This window comes from Hyla sarda, chromosome 3 (genome assembly GCF_029499605.1).
Source record: "Hyla sarda isolate aHylSar1 chromosome 3, aHylSar1.hap1, whole genome shotgun sequence".
NCBI lineage: Eukaryota > Metazoa > Chordata > Amphibia > Anura > Hylidae > Hyla > Hyla sarda.
Window position 1 is genome coordinate 211,595,415 of NC_079191.1, and position 23,293 is coordinate 211,618,707.

Consider the following 23,293-nt stretch of genomic DNA (forward strand, 5'->3'; position numbering starts at 1 on the left):
AGGGTTAAATTAACTATCCTATATTTTAAGTGGACATATAAGTGACATGTGACCAAGTATCATTGAAATATCTCCAGCCGTTTGGAAGTTATGCAGTAACATATATTTCCCATTGACTTGTTTGGGACTTTAAACATAAACCCCACCCCTGGCAAATGGGGGTGAGTAAGGGTTAAATTACCTATCCTATGTTTGTTGTTGACATATAAGTAACATGTATGCCAAGTTTCATGTTAATATCTTTAACCGTTTGGATGTTTTTGTGGAACATACATACACACACATACACACACGTTGAGTTTTATATATATAGATATGTTAGGCTGTGTTACCACATGCGTGTCAACGCTTATGTCTAAAACCATGCCCCCCAATAATCCTGGCAACATGTGGTTGTTCCCCCACTCCATTTTCAGATAATGATTCATGGACATGTGAGACTATGCTGGGACCATAATATTTGGCATAAGGCAAATATACAATTGAACAATCAGACAGAAATAATGATAGTAGAATAACATTGTAGGTGATGCATCGAGACATGGAGAGCATTCAATTTCCACTAAACACAAAAACAGTTATTTAAATGAGGATATACAAAATAACATTTTGATTGGTCTAGTGCAGTGATGGCCAGCTACTCCTTTTTTGGGTCTAAAAGGGGTACTCCAGTCCTAGATATCTGATTGCGGGGAGTCTGACTCCTGGGACCCCACGATCTCTGGCCATGCACCCTAGCTTTTATGTTCAGAATGCTGGCTGTGCTAAGCTTTGGGTGGCCATGGCCATTCATGTCTATGGGAGAGACTGAGATACAGCATTTGTGTATCTCTGTATCTCCCATAGACATATATGGAGGGCACGTGTTGGCCACAGGTTCGGGCTGTGGTCCCTTGTAATCCAGCAAGCAGCGGAGAACAGACTCCCTGCGATACGACACTTATGCCCTATCCTGTGGATAGAGGATATAATGCCTAGGAGCAGAGTAACCCTTTAAATGCATCCCATTAAGACAAGAGAAGGCACACATATTAGGCCAAGAGCCAGAGGAAGGTACACATGGTCCATCATTTCTCATCATCATTATTTGCCAGGCAGTATCATAGAAAAAAACTAAATACTTTCCCCAAAATCTTCTGTATTTTCTGACAATGTATGTAAAAGAGCTTTGTAAACTTTCTGTGTAGGTGTTTCATACTGTCCTTGGCTGAACATGAGCAGAGCCTGCCCCAGTGTCCCCCTATGACAGTGCAAGCCACATTGTACCCAATGCAGTTGAGAGCGGCTGGTGGGCCGGAACGCGTGCTATGTTATACCTGTAATACAATATGCTTCAATAAAGAGACAAAGAATTGCATGAAGATTTTGAATGCCAGAATTTCTTCTACCACATTGTACCCAATAGCTGAGCCAGTCTCTGTGTTCTCCCCCAGTCGTGTTGATTTTGCACGTCAGTGTTACTATGTGGTTACCCAAGTTCTTTTCTTACATTAGATTTTGCTTAAAAATCAAATATGCATCCATAGAGAACAATTGAGGAGGCAAATACTTTTTCACTGTATGCTTTAATGATGTTTAAGACCTGAGGTGAGAAAGTGTGCTGTCTGCTATGGGTTCTCAGGGCATTAGAGTTAGTACTTATTCTCAGGCTTAAGGTGTTATTAACACTCCCCTGTTTGTCACCACTCTGAATGGCTAGCAAGAACAGATTAAGCTGTGTTATTTACATTGACACTTTAAGGCTTGGTCCTAAACTGCGGCCACATTTTATTATTTGCTTAGCGATCTGGAGTGGGTGTAAATGTTTACTGAATCTGGCCAATGCCCTGTAATATACTTAATTTTTCTCATTGTGGCTCCTAACACTTTTCACACTTTAACCTGACAAATAGCAAAGTGTAAGCACAAAGACAGCAAATGCAGCACTTGCAAAATGGTTTCCCATGAAAACTGTCAGATATAAAGATGAAGAATTCACATGGCATGGTAAGGCAAGAGCAGAGTCCTAAACTAAATTTGTGAAACCCCTCTTGACCCTGCAACGATTAAGTTCATTTATAAAAGGACAAAACTGCATTGTGACACATATATGACCCAAGCTAAATAAGTCCATACACAAGTCATCAAGTGTAATAAAAATGTAGAACCAGACCACTACAAGGGAAAATACTAGATCTTCCGCTGCTTCATTTCAGAACGCAATAAAAAAAAGGCCAAAATTAACCTGCAACATACACTTGTGCCGTCTAGAGATTAAGAAAGCACAATTCCTCACAAGCCTGTTACACCCCTATGAGAAGTGTGATCAAAATATCCCAGTTTATCAGTAAGTATGGAGTAAGCCCAATTTCATTATAGCAATTACTAATACAGATAGGGCAGCATATTCTAGTATCAACATAGGTTTTAGAAACCCCATTCACTTGCATCTATTACCTTTCATGCATGTCTTTTGTACACCACTTCAATGATGTGTGAACTTTCCTTTATCAGTCCTGATCCCCTCATTTATATACAAGGGTTTCAACTGACCAATTGCGCATATGATTTGAGGGAACAATGACAATTGACTGCCAAATACCTATGGACATGGCTTCTTTCCAGAGGAAACAAAAGAATTAGACAGAATGAATATCTTAATGAGCTCTGGTAAATGAAAGCTGAGCCGTGCCTGGTTGCTGTGATTAAATCACACCAGGTTTTGCATTCATTTATCAACCTGCCTAAAACTTAAATTGTCTTTTTTTTTTTTTTACCATCGCAATCAATCACAGCTCAGCCTTTATTTTACCAGAGCTCATTAAGATGTGAAAGCTGAGCTGTGATTGGTTGCTACAGGCAAAAAAAAAAAAACAGACAATTTTGGTTTTAGGCAGATTGATAAATCTGGGACAATGTGTTTGTCTGATAGATGCCCACATTATAATCTAACCTAGTGGTTCCCAACCAGGATGGCGTGACATCCTGGGGTTTCATAACAAACTGCCAGGGGTGTTGCAGCAGCATAGTGGAAAAGATGGCAACTGGACGCCCTAGGACAGTGGCTTAGCACCGCCACAGGTGTTCTAGCACGTTCTAAGCTTTGGCCAGCTTTTGGGGGGGGGGGGGGGGGGGCTACTTACAGGAGGGTGAGCTACCGTAAGAGGGATCCTAACTGTAGGGGGGGGGGAGAGTAACTAACTACAGGGGGTTCCTACATACAAGGTGGGTAAACTACCTATAGCAAGGTCCTACCTACAAGGGGGGGGGGGGTTAGCAAACTACCTTATGGGGGTCCTACCTACAGAGGACAATCTACCTACAGGGGTATTTGACATATGGGGGGGGGGGGGCTACCATTAGGGAAGTCAGGGGATTTCTACCTTTAGGGTAGGGATGACCCGATACCGTTATTGGTATTGGGACCGATATTGGACATTTGCGCAAGTACTTGTACACATGCAAATGTCCCCGGTACCTAATCCGATACCTGCCGGCGAGTCCCGCGGTAAGCCGCCTGCACTCTCGGCTCCCAAGCTATGCAGTGCGCTCAGCAGCTGAGCGCACATCATAGCCGGGACCCGCATTAACCCACTAGATGCCGTGTTTAAAGTTGATTGCGGTTTCTAAAAGTCCTGAGATGTACTTCCGGTTAGCTCAGGGATCTAATCAGGATGTGTAATCAGCGTTGATGATGGCCGGAGGTCCCTTACCCTGCTCCGTGCATGCGACCGTCGCTCCTTTTACTGCTGCCAGCCATGGCAGGCATTAGTAAAGGAGTGTCGATAACACTGATCACTGCTATGCTATGGCATAGCATTCATCAGTGTATGCAATCTACAGATTGCATTTAATAGTCCCCTATGGAGACTAAAAAAGTGGAGAAAAAAATTGTAAAAAATTATAAATGCAAATTAACCCCTTCCCAATAATAAATTTGAATCGCCCCCCTTTTCAAAAAAGTTTAAATAAAATAAAAAATATTTTTCTAATATAAAAGAGCCCTTTCTCTTATAGAAACAAACAAAAAAAAAAAAAAAACACTCCTTTTTCCCATTAAGTATATTCACACAGGCGGATCAACAGCATATTTTACGCTGCAAATCTGCCGCTGATAGGACTGCTACAGGCTGCCTTTAGATGTGCCTGCTCGGAGCGGCAATACGCTGCTACAAGCAGGCTCACTGAAGCGATGTGCGAGTCACCGTGCATGCACGGTGTACTCGCACACATCATAGTCGCTCCCCCATGAGCTAGGCCAAGAGCGGCCATGATGTGCGAGTACACTGCTCATGTGTGCTGCGAAATTGCACATCGCATGGTGTCTGCTCGTAGTGGCGTATTGCCTCTCCGAGCAGGCACATCTAAAGGCACCATGTAGCGGTCCTTCAGTGGCGTGAATGTACCCTTAAGGGAAAAAAAAAAACCCTGTCACATGACATTGAAAAAGGTATCGGTAATTGGTATCGGCGAGTACTTAAGAAAAAGTATAGGTACTTGTACTCAGTCTTAAAAAAAAAATGGTATCAGGACATCCCTACTTTATGGGCATTCTACCTACAGAGGAAAAAGGGGGGAAACTTTCTACAGGGAGGTCCTACCTAGAAGTGGAAAACTACATATGGGAAAGTATACCACCTACTGGGAAAAAACACATATTGAGGAACCTGCCTACAAGGGACACCAGCATACAGGGGGGCACCTACATAATGGGGCAGACCTAGCTACTCCTCCCCAACCTGCCTACCCCTCCTGACCAAACCACTTGCCTACCCTTTTCACTGTGTGTGACACCAAACAGCAGAACTATTACTGTATGGGACCCAAAAGGTGGGGAAAAGGGAAGGAGGATGCTGCTGCATAGAAGAGCTTTGACTGGAAGAAATCTTTATGGCAGTCTGGGCCAGATGGAGAAGAATAGGGAAACTGAATGACTATAGGATAGGGGACAGCTAGCTCAGCTGCCACCCCCACTGCTGTTCCTGAGAATAGGGGAAAAATTGTCCCAGGGAGGAATGCAGTGCACCACGCTTGCACAAGAGGAAGCTGAAGAGGATGAATTTAACAACGGCCCCCGCAGGTGCGGTGCGCTTCATTCATTCATTCATTCTGGAGAATATGTTATCCTCGTTTCTTAAAATCAGTGGGCGTCCGACCTCTGGGATAAAAAGCTGAGTTGAGAATAACCCTTTAGGAATACAGACGTGAAGAGCAGTGACAGATTCTCTTTAACATTTCTGATACACTCCCTAATAAATATTTACAATGGGAAACTAAAACAACAAACTTATATTGTACATTGTCTTTCCTTTAGACTATACATTGTATATGCAAGTCAAACAAATTATTCATAAGTAGGTGATTCTTCAGGATCTATCACAAAAGTTATCATAAAGAGATATGCAACATTGAGTAAAAAAACGCTCCGAAAAGAATTAACAAATTGTTGCAACTGTTATATATGATATTGTTAATGTGGTGGTTTAGAAAACCACAAAAAACTATAATTCCATTGGTTTAACTCTATGAGAATCATTACAGGTCTCATCAAAGGGTCTTTTTTGTAGGAATTCTGCTACTTAAAAGTCAGTTTCTGTAATTTGATACTAGGCCTATTATGTTCTTGGACTGTCTGCTATCCCTGTAGATTGTTCACTCAACATCACAGGGAAAGCCAATAAAACAATTATAGGAGTAAAGTAATACCATATGTTATACACTTTTATTTATTGTTATTTATATAAATGAAGATAATTCATTCCTATACACAGTAGATAATCTCTAAATATAAAATTCTAATTATGGGTATTTTGTTGATTTCTTAGTCTATCCAAAATGCATACAGATTCATTGGATACACTGGAGCCTATATACATATATATATATATACTGCGTTACGTCCCCTCCCATAGACATGAATGGAGGGGGCGTGACGTCATGGTGGTAAGCGTACTTCGTTCACCTAAAAGACGGAACCAATATCCAGTTTGTCTTGTGTTAAAACAAAGTCATATATAGAGGAGGTGCTATATGTGCGCAGAAGAATATGTACATGTGGAAGTCAGTGGTCTAACATTGTGAAAAATCGGTAACGACCAGTTCCCAATGCTATGATTTTTTTCGTAAGAGTAAGTAGTGTTAACCGTAGCTATTAGATGATCAATAGTGGGAACGTCAGTGGACTTCCAATTGCTAACTATAGATATTTTTGCAAGAATGCACACTATACAATCGATATCTCTCAGATGGCGTGGAAGTGTATGTAGATGGATGAATAATAAAACAGACTGCAGCGACCATGGGGGGGTCACAACCCAAGAGGTCACGCAGTCATTTTTGGCAAGAAGTCCAGAAGGGGCTGATCGCTTGACATGTCCATAAAATGTAATAAAGGGAACCACGTGAGCCACATCCTCGCCAGCATAGGCGAGAAGTGCCCAGGTAAATGACAGACAGCCTATCCGGCATGTAATACCAGCGCAACATGGTCTTGAATGCCGATTCTACGTGAGAAGAGCATTGGAAAGAGGTGTGCGGAGTTTTAAACGCCCATTGCCAATCCTCTGAGGAGAATTCTAGACCCAAGTCTCTTTCCCAATGTTTCAATGGGTAAGATTTAAAGGGGTTCTCTGGTGCTTAGACATTTTATCCCCTATCCAAAGGATAGGGGATAAGATGCCTGATCGAGGGAGTCCCGCGGCTGGGGACCCCCGTGATCTTGCACGCGGCGCCCCGTTTGTAATCAGTCCCCGGAGCGTGTTTGCTCCGGGACTGATTATCGGCGACTACAGGGCGGGCGGCGTGTGACGTCACGCCCCCGTCACGCCCCCGTGTGATGTCACGCTCCGCCCCTCAATGCAAGCCTACGGGAGGGGGCGTGACAGCTATCACGCCCCCTCCCGTAGGCTTGCATTGAGGGGCGGAGCGTGACATCACACGGGGGCGGGGGTGTGACGTCACACGCCGCCCGCCCTGTAGTCGCCGTTAATCAGTCCGGGAGTGAACACGCTCCGGGGACTGATTACAAACGGGGTGCCGCGTGCAAGATCACGGGCGTCCCATGCGGCGGGACTCCGTCGATCAGGCATCTTATCCCCTATCCTTTGGATAGGGGATAAGATGTCTAAGCACCGGAGTACCCCTTTAAGGAAACAATTAGACCTCAATAGGTTGTTATACCAGGGTTTCAGACCTTTAAGTGGAGAAGCTAACAATTCTATTGCTTAGTAGTTCAGAGGGTCAGTTGAAATTGTAATCCATATAGAAAATGACAGATCTGCAGGTATTTGTAAAAGTCTGTCAAAGGGAGGTAGTAAGTGCTGGATAGCATTTGGAATGTATTCAAAGTATGATCACAGTATAAATCTTTAAGAGTTGTAATGCCTTGTGAGATTCAATATCTCACATCTAAGTCAGGTATTGAGGCTTGCAAGAAGGACAACGGAAGCTCTTCTCTAAGAGCAATACCCGAGGGTAGTGTGTTTTTGACATAAGTAACCCAGGCAGCGCAAGAAGCCTGTATAATAGGATTATAAATATGCAGGGTGGAGATTTCCAAAACGTAAGATATAAGAGGTCTTTAACAAAATAAGGAGATACTGAGGAGTTTTCTATGTCTACCCAAGGCAGTTCAGCAGTGCTGGCCCACCAATGCCTTAGCATGGAAACTAGTGTTGCGATGTAATAAAAATAGATTTTAGGGGAGCCCAAGCCACCATTATATTTTGCTTTGGTAAGTATGCTTGTGAATAATCTCGGTCGTCCCCCTGCCCATATGAACAAGGAAAGGAGAGAGTTGGCTTTAGAGAAAAAGGTAGGAGGAAGGGAAATAGGAAGGGTGCGGAAGAGATACAGGAAATTGGGAAACAAAAACATCTTGAAAGATGCCACTCTGCCGACCCAGGAGATTTCTGAAGATGTCATTCTGGAAACCTCTGTGGCTATGGATGTCAGTAGCGGTTCGTAATTTGCGTCATATAGAGATTTATAAGGATACAAAAGCATAATGTCCAAATACTGCAGGTGGAATACCCCTTTAAGCACAGTTAAGCCAGATTCCGTGTGTTATCATAGCCACATTGTATTGTTTCCATTACAGACTTAACACCTGGATCTACTGCAGTTCTGAACAAAATGTTACAGGGAGTCTTAAGGCCATAATGTGAAGTGATAATTAACAATACAGTGGTATTAATGACTGTGATATAAGGGTTTAAAAACAAAAGACCTAGTTATGTCTGCAATTTAGTCCTAACAAACTTTTCCCTTGAAAGGCTTGAAAGTTTTCCTGTTTCTGAGATGACTAGCTGGATATATGCTGTAAGCACTTGGATCAACAAACTGTTTCTGCAGCTTCTGCACTTCTACTCTGTGTTCATAATATGCTAATTCTTGTCACACCTGGCAGAGGTTGCCATATTTACCTTCATCCGTGTTATACAGTATATAGGGCAATGCAGTGGTATAATGCTCTATCATGATAATTGCCCAATAATATACAACAAGGATAACAGGAAGACAGCACTGGATTTCTCCGTCATGCCCGCAATCATCCGGGAACACCAATCCAGATATGCATACAAAAGATTTCTAATCACAGCACCATAACGGGGAGCTAAATAAACAGCAGTCCTATTCAAGAACCTAAGTCTCCAGTCTTTTCTTTGCCCAATAATATAGTAACACTAGTCAGAGCTAACCTAATAATATAATCAGTTCATCAGGTCCTAGAATTTTAGCCATCTGCCATTATCTTGCCAATAATATAGAATACCATTTACCAAGGATACAATACAAGAAAAGAGGAATTATGTCCTATGGAAGTCTATTAAAACAATATAGTAGTGTTCCAGGTGCATTTGACTGGCAAATCCCTGGATATTTTCACAATGCCATTCAATTTAGGAAGGCAAGATTTAGGAATATAGGAATTTTCCTAAGTCTCCAGAACTGACAATGAAGTAGACAAAAAGCAGCGTTAAAGTATTGATCGGACGGTACAATGTCCCAGGTATGCAAATGTATTCCCATAAGTTCCACTTTACCGCTGGTAAACATAGAAAGGAGGGCATCATAAACTTTGACTGACGTGTGCAGGACACTTGTAAATCCTGAATGTGTATTTAATCGTATCGAAATCAATGCAGTCAACCTTCTGAAATTGCTGGCATTTGCTTTACTCAACAAGCGCCTGAACCTGCCAAAGTAAACTATCAAGCTGGCAAGCTATATCAATATCACTGCCAAAACTACAATATCTAAATCAGCAAAATCATCCATGAATGACTGTATTATACTGTATAAAATAACGTATCAAACCAAATTCAAGGCTATATGGTCTCTCTGGATCCTCTATGAAATATATATAAATTGTCCTTTTCTTTTTTATCTAGAATACAATAAATTGTTCAAAAGTATAAATAATAATTTTAATGTCATGTTCAGTAGAAACTTTTTTTGATAAAATGTGTGAATCCATTGAACAAAATATTGAGAATGGAATTTACTAATCTGTAACTTTTTAACCCTGTGGAACCACTTCCCTCCGAAACTAACTTCAGGATTTGTGGCCCTGAGAAAGTATCAAGCAAACGCCATTAGCTGATTGTATCATTTGTGTATCCATAAAAGTAATTGTTGGCAGTGTATCACTTCAATAAGGGAAGTTTTGGTCTACAATAAATCCACAGGTGTTGTGGGTAGGCTGCAGATTTACAACGACTGCATATTTGAAATACAAACATTGGCCCAGATTTATCAATCTGCCTGAAACCAAAAATGTTGGGTTTTGTCAATAACAACCAATCACAGATCAGCTTTCATTTTACCAGAGCTTGTTAAGATATGAAACTGAGCTGTGATTGGTAATTTTATGACTACTGCCTGTAATCATTTGTCTACTGGTACAAAATTACCCTTTCGCTAAAGCTGTGTTCAGGTATTTAAAATGCAATGAGTGAATACAAAAAATGCATAAAATGTCCATGCCCTGTAAATATACAAAAAAGTATTTTTTGCCTTCCTCTGGATCAACTCAACTCAATAGGGACTCATAAGGGATATAGGTTGAACTTCATGGACTCTGGTCTTTTTTCAACCTTATGAACTATGTTACTATTTCACCGAGAAGTAAACATCATATCTGAACGAGTCCTAATCGAATCTCAGCTCCCCTGGTTTAGCCAAATAAGCTTTGTAGATACCCAGAACTTTTCTGTGGTTTTCTCCTACTTGTATGGATCCTTTAAGGGGTACTCCCCTGGAAAACATTTTTTTTTTTAAATCAACTGGTGCCAGAAAGTTAAACAGATTTGTAAATTACTTCTATTTAAAAATATTAATCCTTCTAGTTCTTATCTGCTTCTATTTGCTCCACAGGAAGTTCTTTTTGAATTTCCTTTCTGTCTGACCACAGTGCTCTCTGCTGACACCTCTGTCCATTTTAGGAACTGTCCGGAGCTGGAGAGGTTTGCTATGGGGATTTGCTCCTACTCTAGACAGTTCCTAAAATGAACAGAGATGTCAGCAGAGAGCACTGTGGCCAGACAGAAAGGAAATTCAAAAAGAAAAGAACTTCCTGTGGAGCAAATAGAAGCTGATAAGTACTAGAAGGATTAAGATTTTTTTAATAGAAGTAATTTACAAATCTGTTTAACTTTCTGGCACCAGTTGATTTAGAAAAAAAATGTTTTCCAGGGTTGTACCCCTTTAAGCTAAGTTCACATGGCAGAATTACCAAACTTCCAGAAAAAATACTATTTGTGTGGGAAAATTGAAAAGAAAACCACAATTTAGCAAATTTGGGAAGGTTTTCACGCTGTACAATTTATGGTAAAAATGACATTATTCTGTGGGTCAATACGATTAAAATGATACCAATGATTATATACTTTTCTATTATTCTACCGCTTTAAAAAAATCTTAAACTTTTTAACCAAATTAGTACGTTTAACCCCTTAACGACAATGGACGTAAATGTACGTCATGGTGACGTGGTACTTAACCCGATAACGACCATGGACGTCTATACTCATCCAATGGCCGTTACCGGGGTATGGCGCAGGCTCCCGACTCGAGCCCGCGTCATATCGGCCGGCCCCCCGCTGATTCCTGTAGCTGGGGGCCGGCGTTAATAGCCGACATGCGGCGATCGCCGCGGCCGGCTATTAACCCTTTAGATCGCCGCTGTCAAAGTTGACAGCGGCGTCTAAAGGTGCCTGTATACAGTCCCTGGTGGTCCAGTGGGGTGTATCGCCCCCCCGCAGCACGATCGCGGGGGAGCGATCCACTACTGAGGTAGCCTGAGGGCTTACCTCTCCTGCTGCGGCGGCTCCGGTGCTCTGAATGATAAAGCCTGGCAGGGCCAGGCTTTATCAATCGAGCGCAGAGCACGCAGATCATTGTGGTTTTATGAAACCACAATGATCTGTATGAGGAATCTAATGATTCCTCCTAAAAGTCCCCTAAGGGGACTAAAAGTGTAAAAAAAAAAAAAAGTTTAAAAAAAGTTTTAAAACACACACATTAACCCCTTCCTTATTAAAAGTTTAAATCACCCCCCTTTTCCCAAATTTCATATTAAAAATATGTAACCATAATAAAAATAAACATATGTGGTATTGCTGCATGCGTAAATGTCTGAACTATAAAAATAAATCATTAATTAAACTGCACGGTCAATGGCGTACGCGCAAAAAAATTCCAAAGTCCAAAATAGCGTATTTTTGGTCACTTTTCATACCATAAAAAAGGAATAAAAAGCGATCAAGAAGTCCAATCAAAATAAAAATGATACCGATTAAAACTTCAGATCACGGCGCAAAAAATGAGCCCTCAAACCGCCATGTACGTGGAAAAATAAAAAAGTTATAGGGGTCAGAAAAGGACAATTTTAAATGTATAAATTTTCCTGCATGTAGTTATGATTTTTTCCAGAAGTATGACGAAATTAAACCTATATAAGTAGGGGATCATTTTAATCGTATGGACCTACAGAATAAAGATAAAGTGTCATTTTTACCGAAAAATGTACTGCGTAGAAACAGAAGCCCCCAAAATTTACAAAATGGTGTTTTTTCTTCAATTTTGTCGCACAATGATTTTTTTTTCCGTTTCGCCATAAATGTTTGTGTAAAATGACTGATGTCATTCCAAAGTAGAATTGGTGGCGCAAAAAATAAGCCCTCATATGGATTTTTAGGTGCAAAATTGAAAGGGTTATGATTTTTAAAAGATAAGGAGGAAAAAACGAAAGTGTAAAAACAGAAAAATGCTTGGTCCTTAAGGGGTTAACGCACCATGAGCGATTCTCGCGTCATGCGCGTCAGGTCCCGGCTGCTATCAGCAGCCAGGGACCCGGCGGTAATGGCAGATATCCGCGATCGCGCATTAACCCCTCAGATGCTGTGATCAATACAGATCATGGCATCTGCAGCAGTGCGGTACTTTGAATGGATGATCGGATCACCCGCAGCGCTGCTGCGGCGATCCGATCATCCAGCATGGCGGCCGGAGGTCCCCTCACCTGCCTCCATTCGTCTCCTGGGGTCTTCAGTTCTGGTCTGAGATCGAGCAGACCAGAGCAGAAGATCACCGATAATACTGATCAGTGCTATGTCCTATACATAGCACTGAACAGTATTAGCAATCAAATGATTGCTATGAATAGTCCCCTATGGGGACATAAAAAGTGTAAAAAAAAAAAAAAAACGTTAAAAAATGTAAAATAAAAAAGGAAAAAAAATTTGAAAAATCCCCTCCCCCAATAAAAAAGTTAAACGTCCGTTTTTCCCATTTTACCCCCCAAAAAGCGTAAAAAAAAATTAATACACATATTTGGTATCGCCGCATGCGTAAAAGTCTGAACTATTAAAATATATTGTTAATTATCCCGTATGGTGAACGGCGTAAATGTAAAAAAATAAAAAAAAGTCCAAAATTGATGCTTTTTTGTCACATTTTATTCCAAAAAAAGTAATAAAAAATGTATAAAAAGTAAAACCTAAGCAAATGTGGTACTGATAAAAACTACAGTTCATGGCACAAAAAATTAGCCCTCATATCGCCCCATATACGGAAAAGTGAGAAAGTTATAGGTGGTCAAAATAGGGCAATTTCAAACATACTAATTTTGTTAAAATAGTTTGAGATTTTTTTTAAGCGGTACAATTCTAGGAAAGCATATAATAATGGGTATCATTTTATTCGTATTGACCCACAGAATAAAGAAAACATGTCATTTTTACCAGAAAGTGTACAGCGTGAAAACAAAACCTTCCAAAATGTGCTAAATATTGGATTTCTTTGCAATTTTCCCACATAAATAATGTTTGTTTGGATGCGCCGCACATTTTATAGTAAAATAAGTGATGTAATTACAAAGTACAATTGGTGACGCAAAAAACAAGCCCTCATATGGGTCTGTGGATGGAAATATAAGAGAGTTTTCATTTTTAGAAGGCGAGGGGGAAAAAACGAAAATGCAAAAATAAAATTGGTCTGGTCCTTAAGGCCAAAATGGGCCTGGTCAGGGGTAAAAATCCCTCTTTTTTGACTACCTATAACTTTTTCATTTTTCTGTATAAGTGGCAGTATGAGGGCTCATTTTTTTGCGCCGCGATCTGTACTTTTTATTGATACCACATTTGTGTATATAAAACTTTTAATAATTTAAAAAAAATGTTTTTGGGAATATGTTGAGACAAAACAAGCAGCAATTTTGGACTTTTTTATTTTTTACATTTATGCCGTTCACCGTACGGGATCATTAACATTATATTTTGACAGTTCGGACATTTACACTCGGCAATACCATCAATTATTTTTATTTTATTTTTTTACACTTTTTGGGGGTAAATTGGGAAAAAGGGACATTTAACATTTTTATTGGGGAGGGGATTTTTCAAATTTTTAAACTTTTTTTTTACACTTTTTATGTTCTCATAGGCGACTATTTATAGCAATCACTTGATTGCTAATACTGGTCAGTGCTGTGCATAGGCATAGCACTGATCAGTATTACTGGTAATCTTCTGTTCTGGTCTGCTCGATCTCAGAACAGAGCAGAAGACCCGTGGAGATGGCCGGAGGCATTGAGGGAACCTCAATCCGCCATTATGGATGATCGGATCCCAGCGGCAGCGCTGCAGGCGATCCGATCATCCATTTTTCTGACAGCACTGCAGCAGATGCCGTGATCTGTATTGATCACGGCATCTGAGGGGTTAATGGCGGACATCACTCATATCTGCCATTAATGGCGGGTCGCTGGCTGCTGATAGCAGCCAGGACCTGCCGTGCATGACGCGAGCGGTCATGTACAGTACGTAAATGTACGTCCTGGTGCATTAAGTACCCCTGCACCAGGACGCATTTTTACGTCATGCATTGTGAAGCGGTTAAGGACCGAGGGGCGTACCTATACGCCCTGGTCCCGTTACCAGGGTTTTAAGCTTGCTCACGAGCTGGGCATGCTTCATACCTGGTGGGTCCCGGTTGCTGTCAGCAGCCAAGACACTTTAGACTTTGAAACCAACCAGTGCCGGTTAGCTCAGTGCAGCTGATCAGGACGGCGGGAGGGCCCTTACCTGCCTCCTCGCCATCTGATCAGTGCTCTGAAGCTCTGACCAGGCTCTACAGGCCAGAGCAGCAGAACACCGATAACACTGATCAATGCTGAGCCAAGCTTAGCAGCAGACAGAACAGTGTATGCAATCGTAAGATTACATGTCATAACCCCCTACAGGCACTAAAAAAAAAAGTGTAAAAAAAAGGGGAATAAAAGTAAATTAGCCCCATCCCAATAAAAGTTTGAATCCCCCCCCCCCTTCCCATTTTTTAAATAAAATAATGTAATGAAAAATAAACATAATCATATGTGGTACCACCGCGTGCTTAAATGTCCGAACTATTAAAATATAAGGTTAGTTAAACCGCACGGTGGATGGTGTACATGTAAAAAGCACCAAAGTCCAAAACGTATGTTTTGAGGTCGGTCAGAAAACCGGATACAGGTCAAAAATGAGCCGACCGGAGTAAAACGGTAACTCCGGCCGGCTCATTAAAGTCAATGGATTTCAGCGCTGGTGCGGCTGGGGTACGGGAGCGCATGGTTTTCCCCTCCCCCAGCCGGATCCGGCATCCGCATAGTGAAAACGTGGTGTGCATGCACCCTTAGGGAGATTTATCAAAACCTGTACAGAGAAAAAGTTGCTGAGTTGCCCATAGCAACCAATCAGATCGCTTCTTTCATTTTTCAATGGCCTTTTCAAAAATGAAAGAAGCAATCTGATTGGTTGCTACGGGCAACTCAGCAACTTTTCCACTAGACTAATTTTGCTAAATCTCCCCATATGGCTATTAAAAGGTGAGGAGGGGAAAAAATAAAAAGTCGTTGAGGCGATAATTATACATTTTAATGACTTGCATAAATGGTAAGATATTGAATTTTTTCTGACACACACAGCCATTCACACACTAGTGATATAGGAGTCTTCTTTATATATTTAGTAGATTTAGCATGTAAGCAGGTACCTGATTTCTAGTAATCTGTATATATATATATATATATATATATACATATATATATAATGTTCCTGTCACTTTCCCATTGATATATTGAAATGAAGAATCAGAAGGCTCCTAGGGGATTATAAATGGACATGTGTAGTCCTGAGATTTACTAAAAGTAATTGTCTTTACACTTAGATACTACAATTATTATTATATCTGATGCATGAAACAGAACCATCATAGGGCAATAGACATAACTTCATCTAAAGTCCTGATGGGCTCAGCAGGGGGGCAGCTTTCCCCGCACCATATGTCCCAGCACGTGTCCTCGGGTGAGCACATTCACACCCGGCCATGTGGAGGGAGGGGATTGCTGCAGACAGGCGTCAGGATATAATGTCAGGAGCAGCGAGCAGGGCACAGTGATCGGAGGAAGCCATGGACTCGCAGCAGACAGCAGAGCAGAGAGTGTCAGTGGCAGCCAGCACCCAGCAGATCGCAGAGTGAGTCCCACTGCTAGCACACCTTGTATACTGCTGAGACTGTGTGTATACTAAAACCCATTGTGTGTTATCTAGGTGTAGGACAATGTGGAGACCATGGAAGGAACTACCAGGGACCACACTGCAGCAGGTAAGTCCAATGCTCTATGGCAGTGGTCCCCAAAGTGTGGCCCTCCAGATGTTGCAAAACTACAACTCCCAGCATGCCTGGACAGCCAACGGCTGTCCAGGCATGCTGGGAATTGTAGTTTTGCAACATCTGGAGGGCCACAGTTTGGGGACCACTGTCCAGGCATGCTGGGAATTGTAGTTTTGCAACATCTGGAGGGCCACAGTTTGGGGACCACTGTCCAGGCATGCTGGGAATTGTAGTTTTGCAACATCTGGAGGGCCACAGTTTGGGGGACCACTGTCCAGGCATGCTGGGAATTGTAGTTTTGCAACATCTGGAGGGCCACAGTTTGGGGGACCACTGTCCAGGCATGCTGGGAATTGTAGTTTTGCAACATCTGGAGGGCCACAGTTTGGGGACCACTGTCCAGGCATGCTGGGAATTGTAGTTTTGCAACATCTGGAGGGCCACAGTTTGGGGACCACTGTCCAGGCATGCTGGGAATTGTAGTTTTGCAACATCTGGAGGGCCACAGTTTGGGGGACCACTGTCCAGGCATGCTGGGAATTGTAGTTTTGCAACATCTGGAGGGCCACAGTTTGGGGGACCACTGTCCAGGCATGCTGGGAATTGTAGTTTTGCAACATCTGGAGGGCCACAGTTTGGGGGACCACTGTCCAGGCATGCTGGGAATTGTAGTTTTGCAACATTTGGAGGGCCACAGTTTGGGGACCACTGTCCAGGCATGCTGGGAATTGTAGTTTTGCAACATCTGGAGGGCCACAGTTTGGGGACCACTGTCCAGGCATGCTGGGAATTGTAGTTTTGCAACATCTGGAGGGCCACAGTTTGGGGACCACTGTCCAGGCATGCTGGGAATTGTAGTTTTGCAACATCTGGAGGGCCACAGTTTGGGGACCACTGCTCTATGGCATTGTTGTGATCATCATCTATTATTTGCAGTCATTGTGAACACAGTTATTTTTTTTCTTAGATTGTTCATGAACACTTGGGGTTCAGAGCGCTGGAGGGGATTCCTGTGTTGGCTTTTTAACAGTGTTTGCGAACTAGTGTGCCTCCAGCTGTGGAAAAACTACAACTCCCATGCTAGGAGTTGTAGTTTTGCCACACCTGGAGGCACACTAGTTCGCAAACACTGCTTTAGGGTGCATTCACATTGAGTAATTCAAGAGGAATTTACTTGAGTAATTCCTCTTGAATTCTCCGCTCCAAATGAATGCACATCCCCTCTGCCCATTGACTTTAATGTTATTTCTGTTGTCCAGTTCACACCGGAAATTCTGCTAGCAGAATTCTGACAATGAATTCCTTTCCGCTTGAAGAAAGAGCATGTTCATTCTTCAAGCGGAATCCGCTAGCAGAAATCAATAGAAGTCAATGGTAAAAAAAAAATTCCGCCCGACATAGTTTTCCGCGGAATGTGCGCGGAATTTGCTCGGAATTCATGCGGAAATGGGTGAAAAACCCTTCACTTCTTTCTCCCCCATTTCCACGTGCAATTCCGCGCAAAAAGAAAATAATTTTTTCCGCCCGTAAATTTTTCGTCATGAACTCCTCTTGATTTGCTCAGTGTGAACGCACCCTTATAATGATAGTCTTTCCATGAATTCTACATTTAGGGATTTTAAATAATTTTAGTGCATCCATTTATCCATTCATCGAGTTCAGCCGGTTAGGGCTCATTCACACTACCGATTCCCCACCTGGAGATATTTCAGGATGGAGATTCCTGAAACACCAACATCGTAAGGATCGCTCAGAAACGTGCCTTCTCGATAGATGGCAGTGCGTTTCAAAAGAATGATCCGCGGAAATTCAGTAGTGTGAATGGCGCAGCAGAATTCTATTGAGAATAATGGGAGGCTGCTATACTGTATTTTCAAAGTGGAATTCCTTAGTGTGAATGGGCCCTCACCCTATAGTTTTGGTCCAGAGGAAGGCAAACAATGGGTTAAAGTAACGCGTTTCCTGTCTTGTTCACAGCCATCAAGTTTAATTCAGGGCCCCGTAAATGACAAAATTAAACTACCGGCCTTTCAGCACCCTGTAAAGTAAGTACATGTGTGATTCATTCATTTAGCATTTTCGAGATTGCTATGAATTTAAAAATGATATTTCAATCCAAGTGATAGCAATGAACTTGGTTATCTATTTAGGTCACTTTTCCCACTAGTGTAGTTTGCACCTTCATGACATTCACATCCATCATAATAAGGAGCTTATGTTAATCTATGGGGCTATTCACATAGCCATATAAAATGCGCACAGAACTGGAAAACACAGCATGTTCTACTTGTGAATGCAAAAATGCCTGTTCTGTATTTGATACATATTTCATTTATTTTGCATGCGCTTTTCACAGTAGTAGTTTAATGTCCTGCCTAGAAAACAGACCATCGGTATTTACTGTACGTATGGATGAAATACTGATGGCATTTCATCCGTAATATGCCTGTATGTCTGATCCATGTTACAGTGTGATATAGATTATACATTTATGAGTAGATTCAAAAGGAATAGGGAATAGAAGTGAAGAAGAAAGATGTTTACTTTCCTCTGGATCCACTTCTGTCTTTGGGTCAAAAAGGTGCAAAAACTCCACTTTATATTGCGTCACTGTCATTTGTAATGCTGTTTATGAGCCAAAGCCAGGAGTGGATTCTAGAAGGAATGGGAAATATTAAAGAAGGCACCATAAACATCACATTTTTGGAATATCTTGCCTATATACATCTGAATATAGGCTAAAAAGAAGTATGCCACAGTACCTACATTGGGCAGATTTACTTAAAAGGATCAACCGTAGTCTACTAGTGACTGCATTCAATCTATTTGCTGAATGTACACTTTTTATGTGAAACTCAATCAGGTGATAGACTAAGGGTGCAACATAGTCCCATACAATAAATGCACTTCACTCCATATATTACGTGTTCTCCAATAAATCACTTTACTTTAGTCACATGTTTCCATACAAAAACTGTTTTGTGAACATAGTGTGACAGAACACATAATAATCACCCAGTGCTAGTCGCTGATGAGTTCTACGGCATTACTTCAAGCTCCCGCCGGAGCTCCATGCAATAGTGTCCATGCTGGCCGTAACTCTTGCTTTCTCTCCAGACAGCGGCAGACTGCCTTAAAGGGGTACTCCACCCCTGGCATCTTATCCCCTATCCAAAGGATAGGGGATAAGATGTTAGATCGCCGCAGTCCCGCTGCTGGGGACCCCGGGGATCGCCGCTGCGGCACCCCGTCATCATTACTGCACAGAGCGAGTTTGCTCTGTGCGTAATGACGGGCGATACAGGGGCCGGAGCAGCGTGACGTCATGGCTCCGCCCCTCATGACATCACGGCCCGTCCCCTTAATGCAAGTCTATGGCAGGGGGCGTGATGACCGCCATGCCCCCTCCCATAGACTTGTATTGACGGGGGCGGGCCGTGACATCACGAGGGGCGGAGCCGTGACGTAACGATGCTCCGGCCCCTGTATTGCCCGTCATTACGTGCAGAGCGATCTCACTCTGCGCAGTAATGATAGCGGGGTGCTGCAGGAGCGATCCCCGGGGTCCCCAGCAGCGGGACCCTGGCGATCTGACAACTTATCCCCTATCCTTTGAATAGGGGATAAGATGTCTAGGGGTGGAGTACCCCTTTAAGGCTTGAGAAATGGAGAGATCCTGAAACGTCGCCTGAATTTCTCACCTTCGGGTGAACAGTCTGCCGCTGTCCGGAGAGAAAGCAAGAGTTACGGCCAGCATGGACACTATTGCATGGAGCTCCGGCGGGAGCTTGAAGTAATGCCGTAGAACTCATCAGCGACTAGCACTGGGTGATTATTATGTGTTCTGTCACACTATGTTCACAAAACAGTTTTTGTATGGAAACGTGACTAAAGTAAAGTGATTTATTGGAGAACACGTAGTATATGGTGTGAAGTGCATTTATTGTATGGGACTATGTTGTGCTGAGAAACCTTGGAGACTCGGGTGCACTACACCACACCCTGGTGCTAATTACACCCTCGACCTTATTCATGTAGACTAAGGGTGCATTCACATATCATTTTGTGCATCTGACAGCTGGCAGGAGAATTTCAAAATTGCCTCCTGCCATAGATCTGTGCCGTACCCCAATCATTTCAATAAGCTGACCAAAGTCCGCTAGTGACTACAGTCGACTCGTTTTCCCACTGTATCCATTTTTTGAGCCTTTTTCGGGACATGAAACTGTGGTTTACTGCAGTTTTCCATCCGGATAAAAAAAAGAAAAGGGGGATACGAACGGAAAAGGAGGTAAAATTCAGCTACTGGATGCACAAAACAAGATGTGATTGCACGCTCAGTCATGTTTTCTTGGTTGTGACAGCAGTGTGATATTGTATATAGTACATTTGTGTAACATAAAATTAAATCTCATTGGAGGAGATTTAAGAAAACCTGTCAAGAGGAAAAGTTGCTGAGTTGCCCAGAGCAACCAATCAGATGGCTTCTTTCATTTTTCAGAGGCCTTTACTGAAATAAAAGAAGCGATCTGATGAAGGAGGAAGTTCTTTTCTTTTTGAATTTCTTTTCTGTTTGACCTCAGTGCTCTCTGCTGACACCTCTGTCCATGTCAGGAACTGTCCAGAGCAGGAGAAAATCCCCATAGCAAACCTCTCCTGCTCTAGACAGTTCCTGATGTGGACAGAGGTGTCAGCAGAGAGCACTGTGGTCAGACAGAAAAATTAAAAAAGAAAATTACTTCATCTGGAACATACAGCAGCTTATAAATACTGGAAGGATTAAGATTTTTATATAGAAGTAATTTACAAATCTGTTTAACTTTCTGGCACCAGTTGATTTAAAAAACAAATATTTTCCACCGGAGTACCCCTTTAAACAATTCTATCCTAGGGAAACACAAACCAATTGTGGGAATTTTGGTAGCTACTGATGCTTAAGCAATGGTGTCTCTAACTGCCATTTTACCCTAGCCATAGATAGTTATTGCATTATAACTAAGATTACAATACACTTATTTAACAAACCTAATTTTTTTTGCAGGCTTTTTTGGCCCAAGTCAAAATGCTATGACTTTTTGTACCAAGAGGCTGAAGAATTGCTCAAGAACTTTCCAGTTCAGGCCACTATTTCTTTTTATCAGGAATCAGACAGCAGTTCTTCTGAGGATGAAGAAGCTTATGAGAATTAAGTCCCGTCACCATGTCCTACTCCAATCTAGAGATATACCTCTAATGGACCATAATGCTGTTGTTCTGGTCTGTGGCTGGACAGACTGTACATGGTCATATGACATGGAGGACATTCTAAGGAGGACTGCACAGCTAGAACATCTGCATATTTCTATTTTCGATGGCTAAGCCCATAAGAGATCATCTACTGCAACATTTAGATGACTGTAGCCATACAGTGTCATCACTTTCATCATCATACTCTGCCATAAAGTGGTCTGTTTTATTGACCAAAAGACCTTCTGATATGGAATATTACCTTGTAAAACTATTTTATGACATAAATATTTCTAAACCACTGTGTCACTGACAATACTTGAAATAGATTCTGCTGCTTGAATCAGTGTTTCTTATTTACAAGCCTTTCTTATTCCATGCTGATATACTGATATATAAGAAGTGAACAGAATATGATGTACATTTTATTTTTCTATGCTTCTTGTGAGAGATGCACAGGCCAATACTAAACATATGCATTTGTTTCCAATTTCAATGTCATGTCCTGTGACACTTTCTAGAACTTTATTTAAGAGAATTTGACATCCCTTTCTAGTCACATGACTTTCACTTTTCATCATAGATGCAGGAAATCAGAACTCTCTCAATACAACAATGCATGTGTAATCTTATCGCCACCACGATCAAAGAGACATTTAGGGGATACAGATACACCCTTAAAGGAGAACTCTGGGATGTAACAACTTATCCCCTATCCTAAGGATAGGGGATAAGTGTCAGATTGCAGAGGGCCCGACTGCTGGGACCACCACGGTATCTACCGCACGGTATCTACCGGCTCTCCGCATGAAAGGAGCCGTTTCAACCACAGCATGAAGCTGCAGTCAACACTCCCCCTCCATGCAACTCTATGGGAGAGCCGGAGCGCTGCTCTCAGCTATCTCCGGCTCTGCTTTAAGCTGCTAAATAATAGGGCATCACATATATGGCCTAAAATTAAGAGTGCCTGTTGAAAGATGCTCTTGATTTAAGACCTGACCTCTGAGGTCTTCATCTACATCTATGCAGTCCAACTTTTATAAGAAATTTTGTGCATCTATTCCATCCCTAGCACTTTCTGCCTTGAATATAAATGTATGTACTAATTTATTTGATTTGTATTGTACTGTAATTTGTAAGATGTTATTTATAATAAAATGTTAAATTGGCAAAGCATCAAAAGAGACCCTCAAGAATGTATTCTGTTGCCATTGACAACACTGCTCTTAATATAGTGATGTAAAAGATATTTGCACCTCTCATGTAAAGGGGTGTATCATCAAAAATTACCCATTGTTTAGATCATATTTTTAAAGAATTTTGGTGTTGTTTTTTTCTAATTAAGCATTTTACTATCAATATTTTTAAATAGTCATGAAGTCTTGCAGTTTCCATTCTGGCAACTGGGGCTAAAACTAAGTTAGGCTCCCTGTTCTGTACAGATCATTTCACATGCCTTTCTTCTCAGAGCAGACCAGTAATACAGTAAAGGTGACACCACTATATAGATAACACTGGATCTGCCACTATTCACAGCATACACACTGCTCAAAAAAATAATGGAAAACTTATTTTTTATTTTTTATCAACTGGTGCCAGAAAGTTAAACAGATTTGTAAATTACTTCTATTTAAAAATCTTAATCCTTCCAGGACTTATCAGCTTCTATTTGCTCCACAGGAAGTTATTTTCTTCTTGAATTTCCTTTTCAGTCTGACCACAGAGCTCCCTGCTGACACCTCTGTCCATTTTAGGAACTGTCTGGCGCAGGAGAGGTTTGCTATGGGGATTTGCTCCTACTCTGACAGTTCCTAAAATGAACAGAGATGTCAGAAAAAAGCATTGTGGTCAGACAGAAAGGAAATGCAAAAAAGAAAAGAACTTCCTGTGGAGCAAATAAAATCTGATAAGTACTAGAAGGATTAAGATATTTAAA

The 23,293-nt window shown here is 41.7% G+C and overlaps 1 protein-coding gene across 3 annotated transcripts in view; it reads left to right on the plus strand.

The window, feature by feature from the left end:
- Window positions 1-22,523, plus strand: part of LOC130362075 (protein ripply2.1-like) — a 73,112-nt gene extending 50,589 nt beyond the window's left edge. Inside the window, exons 1-4 of one of the 3 annotated variants that reach the window (XM_056565997.1) lie at window positions 15,311-15,410; window positions 16,068-16,122; window positions 18,109-18,176; window positions 21,173-22,523. In XM_056565997.1, coding sequence (XP_056421972.1) covers window positions 16,078-16,122; window positions 18,109-18,176; window positions 21,173-21,320 — 261 coding nt within the window. In that variant the 5' untranslated portion in view covers window positions 15,311-15,410; window positions 16,068-16,077 and the 3' untranslated portion in view covers window positions 21,321-22,523. Of the gene's footprint in view, window positions 1-15,310; window positions 15,411-15,624; window positions 15,993-16,067; window positions 16,123-18,108; window positions 18,177-21,172 lie in introns of those variants that run through there. The other 2 variants (XM_056565994.1, XM_056565996.1) reach the window with 2 other exon arrangements.
- Window positions 22,524-23,293: the final 770 nt, after the last annotated feature.